We start from the raw sequence: 13,775 nt of genomic DNA, 5'->3' as shown, positions 1-13,775 counted from the left end.
ACAAACCAAACGTAAAACTAGCGAAAGTATTGTCATAAAGATGTCAATATTATCAGTATCGAATGACAATATTAATTATTTGTTTATGTTCAAACATCGTCATCACGCATGTAATAAAGGCTGACTTTTTAGAATGTAGATAAGCGATGCACACGCTCAATTTTACGTTGGACACTTATAACAATGACACTGCATAATCATAAATGCAGATATGAAATTAAAAAAAAAAAACAAAAAACATTGAACAATTTTGTTTACATGTACATATTTAGTATGTGGTATGTAGTCACAGTAGGGTTAATTCTGATGAATAGATAACACATTTATTGATCAGTTAAAATGTCATAAAATTTATGTAAATATTTATTTTCCTATGCAAACAGAAATCGTAATGCAAGAATTGAAGAAATTATCGTAAACTAACGTTAAATATGTAATAAACAGTTAAAGCACCAGCTACTGGTTTTGTGGATTTTCTATTTGATTTGTTCTAATTTTCACATAATTTTACATTGTCTTGCTTTTGTGTGGGTGCTCTAAAATGAGTTTAGGCGCTGTATCTACACCGCAAGAAATTAAAAATTCCATCCAAAAAAAATTTCGTTTTTCAAGTAGTCTCCACCGCTCAAACGTGCACAGGGAAGCTCTGGTTTCGCCAAAAAATAAGTGTGCGTTTCATTATTTGTTGAGCAACGACCCTGGTAGAAATATTGAATACCAGGTATAACAATGACTGTATCTATGAGTTTTTTTAATATAATTTTCAATTCTATTTGAACGCAAGTATTCTTTTTCTCGTGTTTAGTGTATGCCCTTAAACTCAAGTGCATTTTCAATGCGAATATGTTAATTTTAACAAATTTTCTTCAAAAACGTCGCTGAATCTGATTTTGTGTCTAGCAGGGAAGTGATGCCGCTTCATAGAGTGATATAAAGGAAACTATTTAGCCGCTACTATTTTCACACAAGAAATACATATCGAAATTTTTCTTGAGCGTTGTGGATACCGCGCTTTATTCTACTAGCACATAATTTGAGTGGCTCATATTTTTTAGATAGCAATGCAGCAGTTGTGTGTGGCATGCAACATGTTGGCTTAGTACATAGCAATCGTCACTCATACATAAAATAAACTCAAGTATTTGCTATACATACAAACATTGTCTGATTTTTTTTTATATTTAATTTTACTTTTTCACAATTTTCATAAAAAAAATTGTTTGCATATCTTTTTGATTATTTTTGTGTTTTTTTTTTTAATCCACTCGCTTTCATTTGCTTGCCCAAGTTAATTTTTTTGTATAAATGTATATATTTTCCCTTTTAATTTTCCAAAAAATTTGTTTACACACTGACGCCACTGTGGCGGCTACTGGTCGTCAAGATTTATGAGGGCGCGCTTTGGGCTGATTTGGTTGTTGTTGATGGAGCCCTTTAAAAAAAAAAAAAAAAATACCAATAACAACTCTGAAGTACTGTGCGCGCGGGTGTCGGTTGCATATCTTGCATTTACTATTGCACCCGTTTATTTAGGACATGTTGAATTTAATAAAAAAAAAGTTCAGTTTACAACAGGACAACAATACTTCTACAAACGTACTCAAGTAGTCATAGTATTTGACCGATTTTATGGCTAACTGAACTTTATTGTTTATTTTATTATTAGAATTATTTATGCATGCGGTTTCATGCATACATACATATGTATGTGTGTATGTTTAAAGCAGCGCCGCCTAAAAGCGCTCTTACTATTTTCCAAATGCTATCTGAGTGCGTGTGTGCCTCTTTCTGGGGGTTTTAGCGTGCTTATTAAAATGTCAGTTTCGCATAAAGGTGCTGACAGTTGGGCATATAGCGTTCATATGATTGATCTGTTTTAGTGAAAATATGCATACATATACACAGAGGAGCTCCTGCTAGCGGACACCTCTCTTAGGTGGAAAGAATTGCCGTTAAAAAACCTTTACTGCATTAAAAAGCCCTTTACCGGGCGGCCACGAGCTTCTTATCGGTGGCAGTGAGACCTGTTTTCATAGCATATTAAACAAAAACCTATTTTGGATGGATGCGAACTTCTCATAAGCGGACAAAGTGCGAGAGTGAATCCGTTACGCGATAACTCTCTTGGACGGGCAAAATTTCGTTGATGGCGACTGGCCGCGCAAGGGAGGTCTCACTGTATGGAATACTTTCATATCTTTATTCACATATATATCACCAAATACTGATAGTAAAGTTGAGTGTGGCGCTGTATTGATGGTGTTATAGATAAACGAAAAGCTGTCAAATAAGTCTGCACTTATTTTTTTTAGCTAAACAACGAAAACTTAATGCACCGCACATTAGTTTCTCTTGTAATTAATATGTTGAGTTCTAGGAAATTTTTGTCGAAATAATTCTTGACGGAATATGATTTACATTGGTATATTATTTAGTAAAAACATTTTTTTTAACACTTTTCATTGATTTAGTTGTGGATTTCCTAGAAAGATCCTAAATATTCAGAAATACATACATTAAGTTAAGATTTTCTCAGAAAATATACAAATTTTAGCAGTGGAATGTGTTTTTAATTCTCCGAATTTTCAAAAATTTTAGTGGTGGAAAAATTGATTTTGTCAATTAAATATTTTTTAGTACTCTCTCTAAAGTAAATTTAAATGCACATTTATCAATTACTGCAATAATCGGTCTGTTGACATACAGACTTGACCAAAGCCACGTGTTGTTGTTGCATTTTTTCTCTCAATTGCCTTCTGCTTTTACTTTCATAAAGAACGCAATTCCTTTGTATACCAGTAAGCAGACATGTTGCTGTTGTTGTTGTAGCCGTGCTTCTCCCCATCTAATAGCGGCGATAACTCACAAATTGTCGTTAGTATCCTCTAAAGGGGGTCCGAGGAAACTTGCCGCTTCAACAGGGTTGGAACAAAGAAATAAGGGTGTTAGAGGCGTTGGTTCCATATTACAAATAAAACGAAGGTTTGGCTCATGTGGAAACACGTTTCAAGCGGTACGTACATTGGGTATATCAGGGTTGATCCTAACTAAGTATGAGTTTATCTATTACAGTATATAGATCAAAGTTAAGCTACAGCGACGCGCGTATTTCTGAGGAGGTTGATTTCCTAAACTGCAAATACAGCTTATGTGTCTTTGAGAACGAGCTTCAACGGCAATTGTTCTCATAGTAATCCAACGACTTTTGTGGATGTATATGAAGGCCTTTTCATGTTCATTTTCTTTATACGGCTGACTTCTTAAGCGCTTCTTCTTCTTAAGTTTCTTCATAGTGCTTACGAAGATGACTTCTTATGTTCCTGGGGGCGGTAAGCTATTTGTTCAGCATTTCATTTTCCCCTTTATGGGAAGTATTCTCGCCTCACTTTGTATATGATGTGGTGAGCGTTGGGCTTTGGATAGGTCCTCACGAAGGTCACACGCAGTATTTTCGGGTGTAGGACAGTTGGTAACGTACCGCCATCGACTTGCGAAGGCCATGAGCTTTGTTCTTGGAGTCTTTATGAACATGTTTCTGGCATTTGGCTTGAAACTCTGCGTTTATCAACAAAAACCAACTTGCATGGTTAGCTATTGTGCTTCTAAAAATTACAGAAGTGAATGTTTTGTTCAAAATCTTCTTCATTTCATTGATATAAAACAGTATATGAATTGACTACCTGCTCTTATTTTTCTGTTTTTGTCAAACAAAAAAAAATTAAGAAATAATGCTCACGGTAGAAAAAGACGATCACAAATTTTATATATTTTGTATATTTATTTACTGCAAATATTTCAAACATATCCAAATCATTACTTAATAACAACAATTTTGATTAAATCCATAATCTCAAAACTCATAATTAATTTAATCATTAATTGCTTGTTTATTTCAGCATCCCTACCCCTCCGAGGATCAGAAAAAACAGTTGGCGCAAGATACCGGCCTAACGATACTGCAAGTGAATAATTGGTAAGTGCTATTGTTGTTATGCTAAAGTTTTAATTTTTTTTTGGCAGTATTAAGGGCCGGCGAAGCCAACTGAGTTTATATGCATTAAAGAGAAAGTTATTAGAGCAGTGGTGCACAAGGCCGACAGAGCTACAAACGCAAGTACAAGCAAAAACTGATTCAATGCCTGCTGCGCAAAATCTCTGTACGGCATATATGTTGGTGAAAGCCGAATTATTTTCTGATGCTTTACGAGGCTCATCTGGGCACCTCTGTATTAAAGCAACACATGAAAACTCGTAAATAGCTCTCAAAAGCCTTACTGTAAGTATTAGTAACGTTGTAACAAGAGAGGTAAGAATTTATCTGGAACAAAGCAGTTCTTCAGCGGGCTTAATTTAACATTTATTTTAACACCAACACAACGTCATCAAAGTCTAGTTAAATCGACAGTTGTGAATATTTTGTGGAACAAATCGCGAACATCTATTGTGAATACACTAAAGCCAACAAAACAGCTGACTTTTTTTACACTTTTGCCTGACACTTAACAGTCAGTTGATGCTTTAGTTAGCATGGAGAAAATAGATACATAGATAACTTATGTTTAAGAGATTGAAATGAATATGATGAAAACGGGCCTAACCTGTACATTGCTATAGATTACTGGTGGACAACGGCGGCTGAACTTCGAATACGAAAAACTTTTTTTGTAATAGTATATGTTTACATGGAGAAGGAGATGTTTACTGATTGAAATTCATGTTAAAACTGATTGACTCATTACTTTAGTGAATCTTTAACGCTGCGCTCACACGGCATGTAGGTTAACACCGAATAGTTTTCCGAAGCTCTAAGAACCTCTCGAGTGCACCACTGCTATGATACATACATGGAAAGAAAATAATTTACAAAAATTTTTTCGCTAGATGGTGTGACTATCTATGAGTTTTAAAGTGTACTCAAGAATTTGTGTAAACTTTGAAATTGTGATTATGTAAAACAAAACTGTGAACAAGAAAACTCACTGATAAAACTTCGTTAGTTTTCTTGACAGCCAGTGTACACTATTGTGACATTAAAAACGCATACTCACTGTTTCAGAATAACTTTTTTCTTTTCATGGCGTTTGATAAACGTTTTCTCACTGATATATGACTTTTACATTCAGCGCTGATTCAGAAAAACAATGTGCACAATACTTTACAGAATCGCATGATAATTCAATTTGTACATTTTGTGTGCAAATGAGTTTTCAATAAGTATACATTTTTCAGTTTTTCACTGTTAGGGAATTGACCCCCCGGTCATAAGAAGTGAATTAACGCCTAACCAGTATACTGAACTTTTAATATTTTATTAATAAAAACGAGTTATTGTGGAGGCTGAAAAAATTAAAACTTTTGAGTATCTGCAAATTTTTGACTACGCTCACATTTTGTTGTATTTTTAAAACTTAAAATATATACACGAAATTGTGGCGTATATTACCCTGCATTCCTTATCGCCTAAAATGTGTCAACCGAAGTAACAAAAATTCATTTACGCTACGATTACAACTAATCAGTGAAAAAGTTTTGCATTGCTACTTGTAAAGTTTTTTTTTATTCTTTTCACCCTAGTAGTATAAAGTAGGACTATTCGGGTTTTTTTTAGTAAAATTCCATACTAAATAAAGAAATTAAGAAAATGCGCTTAAAAACAACAAAGAAAAGCACCAAAATATTCTAGTAATGAAGCCAACTGAAATAAATAAAAAAAACAACGCAGAAACTCGGCAACAACAACATCCTAGAGAGCACAATAAATACCTTAACAAACTTTTTCGATTATAATTCTTGTGTGACCAACTCACATAATCATTCACCCTCGTATTGCCCTCTGCAGCAATGGCACCAATAATGGCCACAAATCGCAAGAATTCACTTTTAAATTTCCGAGTCTTTATTGCTGTTATTGCTTCAATTGGTTTCTAGAATATTCCTTGCTTTTAATTTTCAAAAAAAAAAAAGAGAAACCCGAGTAAATTGTAAGAGAAAATTCCACAAAAGTTTCAGCTGATGTGCGCATTCCGAAAAAACAACAATAACAATATAAGTGCCATAATATACTTCTAGGGCATTCCACGAAAGTCGCAAATTTTCACTGATTTGGAACGGCTATTATTATTGATTTTCAAGTCTAATATGTTACAAATATGTCACAGCAGAGCATACAAAGAATTTAAAATTAGTACATACCAACCAATGTGAGCATGTCTTGCTAATTACATACAGATAAAATAAAATAAAATCAATTGAAAGGAAATAAAAAAGTAAAATAAAATAAAATAAAGCATAATAAAATAACATAGAATAAAATGAAATAAAACAAAAAAATATTTAGTAAAAAAATAAAATAATATTAAATAAAGTAAAATCAAATAAAATAAAGTTAAAGAAAATAAAGTAAAATAAGCTAGCTGATGAAGAATTGAAATTCAGAAACATGTCCCAGTAACCATCGCCGTTTGTAAACTTTGTAATTTTTCTCTAATGTCAATAGCAAAAACAATTGTATAAGGGAATTTGAGGATATCTCGCTAATTAAATACAGATAAAATTAAATAAAATAAAATAAAAAAAATTTATTAAATGAAATCAAAAATTAAATATAAAATAAAGTAAAATAAAAAAATTATAGATGACACATGTGCAACCCTTCGATAATAAACCGATAAGAAACCAATAAGAAGACAATGACAAGCTGATAAAAATTCGAAAACTGGACGATAGTAGTAAATAATACACCGATAGCAAAAGAATTAACTATCGGTATCGATTGCTACCGTTAAGAAGCCGACGCAACTCTTCTCGAAAAGCCCCAAAGTATTTATCCACAAAATATAAATGCAATAAATTTGTTGTTTGTCTGAAAATATTAAAGCGTGTCTTTAGTTAAATTCAAAAACTAAATATGCGTACGACTTGTCCCGTACCAACAATCTTGGAATGCTCCGTTTACTTACGCTTGCGCGAGCTGGCGGAATGGGCACATTAGTGGCAGCAGGCGCCACATTAAATGAAGAAAGCTTATTGCAATAACAAACAATAAATACATATATAATGACACAAATATAGTGTGTACGTGTGTAAAAGTTACAAAATTATAAACTTCTAGCAAAGGCGGCTTTCTATCGATATCCAAGTACTCCTCCTCCCTTTATGCATCATCATCCACCGTATATTAAGCCACATCGTATTGGGTGCTAATGGCCGTTAGTTGGTCATTTAAATGGCTACTACGCCCCAAAGCTCTAGTTTTACAACAAATAACAACAACAACATGCATAATCTCACTCCCTTTGTAAGCTCTGCTTTTGCCCCCCTCCTACTCTTTCTGCTCTATACCTTTTCGTTGCCATTTCCTCTTTTATGTATTTTTAGTTAATTCTAGACCATTTCAAAAGCGCCCAACCGATCATCCTGTTATAGTAGCGTATGTTCGTTGTTGTTGTTCGCACAGTTTCAGTTATTCGCTTTTTGGAGCGTATAAATATAAATTTTAGTTAAAATAAGCAGTAAAAGTAACAGTAGACCACCCCTAACTTGACGTTTCAACGAAGCAGCAAAACGGCAAAAGCGTCAAACCTACTTTTTAGCCTATAAATATGCTATGCTAACACCGTCTGCGAAATTCCCACTGGATTCCAGCATCCGCCAGTTGATATTGGGTGTACTTTTCACTTGTTTTTTTTTGTGCTTTCGTTTTTATACTCAGTTGAGCAGAGCTCACAGAGTATATTAAGTTTGATTGGATAACGGTTGGTTGTACATATATAAAGGAATCGAGATAGATATAGACTTCCATATATCAAAATAATCAGGATCCAAAAAAAATTTGATTGAGCCATGTCCGTCCGCCGTCCGTCCTTTAACACGATAACTTGAGTAAATTTTGAGGTATCTTGATGAAATTTGGTATGTAGGTTCCTCAGATCGCTATTTAAAATGAACGATATCGGACTATAACCACGCCCACTTTTTCGATATCGAAAATTTCGAAAAACCAAAAAAATGCGATAATTCATTGCCAAAGGCGGTTAAAGCGATGAAACTTGGTAGATGGGTTGACGTTATGACCAAGAATAGAAAATTAGTAAGATTTTGGACAAAGGGCGTGGCACGCCCACTTTTACAAGAAGGTAATTTAAAAGTTTTGCAAGCTGTAATTTGGCAGTCGTTGAAGATATCATGATGAAATTTGGCAGGAACGTTACTACTATTACTATATATGTGCTAAATAAAAATTAGCAAAATTGGATGAAGAACACGCTCACTTTTTAAAAAGATTTTTTTTTAAATTCAAATTTTAACAAAAAATTTAATATCTTTACTGTGTATAAGTAAATTAAGTCAAAATTCAACTCCAGTAATGATATGATGCAACAAAATATAAAAATAAAAGAAAATTTCAAAATGGGCGTGGCTCCGCCCATTTTCATTTAGTGTGTCTAGAATACTTTTAATGCCATAAGTCGAACAAAAATCTACCAATCCTTTTGAAATATGGTAGGAGCATAGATTCTATGACGTTAACTGCTCTCTGTGAAAATGGGTGAAATCGGTGGAAGGCACGCCCAGTTTTTATACACAGTCCACCGTCTGTCCTTCCGCTCGGCCGTTAACACAATAACTTGAGCAAAAACCGATATATCTTTACTAAACTTAGCCCACGTACTTATCTGAACTCACTTTATCTTGGTATAAAAAATGGCCGAAATCCGACCATAACCACGCCCACTTTATCGATATCGAAAATTACGAAAAATTAAAAAAATGCCATAATTCTATACCAAATACGAAAAAAGGGATGAAACATGGTAACTGGATTGGTTTATTGACGCAAAATATAACTTTGGAAAAAACTTTGTAAAATGGGTGTGACACCTACCATATTAAGTAGAAGAAAATGAAAACGTTCTACAAGGCGAAATCAACAGCCCTTGGAATCTTGGCAGGAATACTGTTAGTGTTATTGAATATATAAATAAATTAGCAGTACCCGACAGATGATTTTCTGGATCACCTGATCCACATTTGGTCGATATCGCGAGAACGCCTTCACATATATATCTAAGGGCCACTCGCTTTTACAACCCTCATTAATACCTTTAATTTGATATCCATATCGTACAAACACATTCTAGAGTCACCCCTGGCCCACCCTAATGGCGATATCTCGAAAAGGCGTCCACCTATAGACCTAATGTCCACTCCCTCTTAAAATGCTCAGTAACACCTTTCCTTTGATACCCATATCGTACAAACATTCTAGAGTCACCCCTGGCCCACCCTAATGGCGATATCTCGAAAAGGCGTCCACCTATATACCTAATGCCCACTCCCTCTTAAAATGCTCAGTAACACCTTTCGTTTGATACCCATATCGTACAAACATTCTAGAGTCACCCCTGGCCCACCCTAATGGCGATATCTCGAAAAGGCGTCCACCTATAGACCTAATGCCCACTCCCTCTTAAAATGCTCAGTAACACCTTTCCTTTGATACCCATATCGTACAAACATTCTAGAGTCATCCCTGGCCCACCCTAATGGCGATATCTCGAAAAGGCGTCCACCTATATACCTAATGCCCACTCCCTCTTAAAATGCTCAGTAACACCTTTCGTTTGATACCCATATCGTACAAACATTCTAGAGTCACCCTTGGTCAACCTTTATGGCGATATCTCGAAAAGGCGTCCACCTATAGAACTGAGGATTACTCCATTTTAAAATACTCATTACCACCTTTCATTTGATACCCATATCGTACAAACACATTCTAGAGTCACCCTGGCCCACCCTAATGGCGATATCTCGAAAAGGCGCCCACCTATAGACCTAATGCCCACTTTCTCTTAAAATGCTCAGTAACACCTTTCGTTTGATACCCATATCGTACAAACATTCTAGAGTCACCCCTGGCCCACCCTAATGGCGATATCTCGAAAAGGCGTCCACCTATAGACCTAGTGCCCACTCCCTCTTAAAATGCTCAGTAACACCTTTCGTTTGATACCCATATCGTACAAACATTCTAGAGTCACCCTTGGTCCACCTTTATGGCGATATCTCGAAAAGGCGTCCACCTATAGAACTAAGGATTACTCCCTTTTAAAATACTCATTACCGCCTTTCATTTGATACCCATATCGTACAAACACATTCCAGAGTCACCCCTGGCCCACCCTTATGGCGATATCTCGAAAAGGCGTTCACCTATGGACCTAATGCCCACTCCCTCTTAAAATGCTCAGTAACACCTTTCGTTTGATACCCATATCGTGCAAACACATTCTAGAGTCACCCCTGGCCCACCTTAATGGCGACATTTCGAAAAGGCGTCCACCTATAGACCTAATGCCCACTCCCTCTTAAAACGCTCAGTAACACCTTTCATTTGATTCCCATATCGTACAACTAGAGACACCCCTGGTCCACCTTTATGGCGATATCTCGAAGCGGCGTCCACCTGGGGAACTAAGGATCACTCCTTTTCAAAATACTCATTAACAGCTTTCATTTGATACCCATATCGTACAAACATATTCTAGAGTCACCCCTGGTCCACCTTTATGGGGATTTCTCGAAAAGGCGTTCACCTATAGAACTAAAGCCCATTCCCTTTTAAAATACTCATTATCACCTTTCATTTGATACCCATATCGTACAAACACATTCTAGAGTCAGTCCTGGTCCACCTTTATGGCGATATCCCTAAATGGCGTCCATCCATAGAACTATGGCCTACTCTCTCTTAAAATACTCTTTAATACCTTCCATATGATACACATGCCATACAACCACATTCCAGGGTTACCCTAGGTTCATTTTCCTACATGGTGATTTTCCTTATTTTGTCTCCATAGCTCTCAACTGAGTATGTAATGTTCGGTTACACCCGAACTTAGCCTTCCTTACTTGTTTTTTTTTTTCACTTTAGCTGTCAAAGTTTTTTGTTGTTATTTTTGTCTTTATTTCTTTTTTTCTTTGTTTCTTTTTCTTTTTTTCTTGACTGTGACAAGCAAATCGCCAAGGTGTCAGGCAATAAATTACGAAAAGTGTCTACCTTCTGCTTTGTTGTATTTCTGTGCATTTTCTCTCAAATTTTCTATGTAAGTATAAATGTGTTCAAGTATTTAGTTTGTTTGTAACATGCAAAGGCGTTTTCCACTTACTGACTATGTTACTATTAGTACACACTGCCCGCCCACGTTGACTATGCGCTTCGCTTGTTATGAGGTGTTAGTGCCGGAGAGGGGGGGTTGGAGGAAAGCCTATTTCGCATTTTGTTACGCTTTCTTGCATATTTGGTATTAAGTGTGGCGTAAATGTGTTTACGTTCAAAGAATGGTGTGGAACCGAGCTTCAAAACGATGAAAATTTTATCAAAAAATTAAGTGCAAAATATAAAAAATGTCCAACGTATAAAGGCAATGTCCAAACGTATAAAGTAGTGGTGGGATTATTTTCGAATTATATCCGAATAAACGTTATTCGAATAAACGAATAAATTTATTCGTTTCAAATAATCCGGGTAATATTTATTCGGATTTTTTATTCGTTTATCCGGATAGTACTATACGGATAATTTTTATTCGGATAGTACTATCCGGATAGTGCGCACTATCCGGATACTTGGAATAGTAAAATAAAAGACATTGCGTTTATGTTACGCTCATCGCTTGTGCAGATGAGCATGCATATATATTTATACGTACATATATTTATGTGTGTATAGATGCATATATGCATATATTTTTGTTTGTTTGGGGTTGCTTTGTTAATATTCATTTATTTAGTTACATATATTTACGTAACCAAAGTTGTGCTTGAGGCTTAAGCTAGAAATAGTTATCGGGGTCGTTTACAACTGTACTGATCATAGAACTTTGTTTATTAGTAAACAGGTGTGGAAATGGTAATATGGTAGGGATTTTTGTTTCCCATATACATACATATATACATATGTATGTATGTAAGTTGTATGGAAAATGTTTGTTTTGATATCGTTTGGTTTGTATAAACATCTAATTGGTCACCATTAAAAAAATAAGTTTACATGTCATTGTCAACATTTTTTGCGAAGTCTGATGGATCAAAAGTTATTTAAGGTCAATGTTAACTTAATGAAAACTTTTGAAAAAATTTCCTAAAATAAAGTTTGAAGCAATCAATTTTAAACGTAACAAAATTCTAGTGGAATTAGTGACTAGTTTCAAAAACGGCTGTCTGTCTCTTTTTGCCGCTCCTTAAAATTTTGATTGTCCTTGAACGCGTTAAACGCTGTAATATAAATACCCAAATGTGCATATAAGCATATTCTAACATATGTACATGTTGAATTCGTGCAGATTCCTTTGAAATTAGATTCATATACAAGTGCATGTGGGTATCTCTATGTGTATGTATATGTATTCAAGAAAATGCGCAAAGGGTGATATGAAATAAGAATCCCACCTACTTTTACGGTTAGTGTGGGTATTATGTTTATTTTTTTTTATTTAATTTTGTTGATGCTTGGACTAGCTGAGTATTTTTGCTTGCGAATGAAATTCTTTTCTTTTAAATCTTTTGGTTGTTGCAATACGTTTATGTGGGCATGCTCGTGTATTCTACCTGCTACTGACTGACCTAACTACTGCTACTGACTGATCACAGTCCTACAACCATAAATACATACGTGTAGGTAATTCTAAAATAAATTTGCATATACATAGATGGAAATATTCAGGCAAACTTTTCCTTCGGTTTTTAGTTGTGGATTTTTAATCGATTATGTATATGTTCTTTGTCTTTCTTTAAATGCCGCGCTTGGAAATGAATAATTAAGCAAAGATTGTTTTTATTGTAAGTATGTATATAAAAGAAATAAATAAATAAAATTTTATCATGAAATTAAAAAAAATTGTTCACTTTGAAGGGCAAAGGTTAAGGTTTTTTGCTTTTTGAATGTCTTATAACTCGAAATAAGCCTCAAAATACTACTGATAATTTGTGATAAGTGATTTGTCTTCTGTTCAATACGGAGTATAGGTACCCACACCATCAACAAAAAGAAGATGGTATCCTCATTTTATACTTTCCATTGTTTCGTTTTTTATTTATGAATAAGTTACGCGATGCAGGATATAAAAGAACAATGCTGGTTAATATTTATTGTTAACGAAATTTCCAAGCGCGGCATTTAAAGAAAGACAAAGAACATATACATAATCGATTAAAAATCCACAACTAAAAACCGAAGGAAAAGTTTGAATGAATATTTCCATCTATGTATATGCAAATTTATTTTAGAATTACCTACACGTATGTATTTATGGTTGTAGGACTGTGATCAGTCAGTAGCAGTAGTTAGGTCAGTCAGTAGCAGGTAGAATACACGAGTATGCCCACATAAAAGTATTGCAACAACCAAAAGATTTAAAAGAAAAGAATTTCATTCGCAAGCAAAAATACTCAGCTAGTCCAAGCATCAACAAAATTAAATAAAAAAAATAAACATAATACCCACACTAACCGTAAAAGTAGGTGGGATTCTTATTTCATATCACCCTTTGCGAATTTTCTTGAATACATATACATACACATAGAGATACCCACTTGCACTTGTATATGAATCTAATTTCAAAGGAATCTGCAAGAATACAACATGTACATATGTTAGAATATGCTTATATGCACATTTGGGTATTTATATTACAGCGTTTAACGCGTTCAAGGACAATCAAAATTTTAAGGAGCGGCAAAAACAGACAGACTGCCGTTTTTGAAACTAG

General features: G+C 34.8%; 1 protein-coding gene across 2 annotated transcripts in view; it reads left to right on the top strand.

The window, feature by feature from the left end:
• hth (homothorax) overlaps positions 1 to 13,775 on the top strand; it is a 712,335-nt gene that overhangs the window by 668,535 nt on the left and 30,025 nt on the right. For both annotated transcript variants that reach the window (XM_067760647.1, XM_067760646.1), the window contains exon 12: positions 3,897 to 3,973. In XM_067760647.1, the coding sequence (XP_067616748.1) occupies positions 3,897 to 3,973 (77 nt within the window). The remainder of the gene's footprint in view (positions 1 to 3,896; positions 3,974 to 13,775) is intronic.

The sequence above is a fragment of the Eurosta solidaginis genome, chromosome 1 (assembly GCF_040869045.1).
Source record: "Eurosta solidaginis isolate ZX-2024a chromosome 1, ASM4086904v1, whole genome shotgun sequence".
In the NCBI taxonomy this organism is placed as follows: domain Eukaryota; kingdom Metazoa; phylum Arthropoda; class Insecta; order Diptera; family Tephritidae; genus Eurosta; species Eurosta solidaginis.
This window is presented reverse-complemented; position numbering and strand designations above follow the sequence as displayed.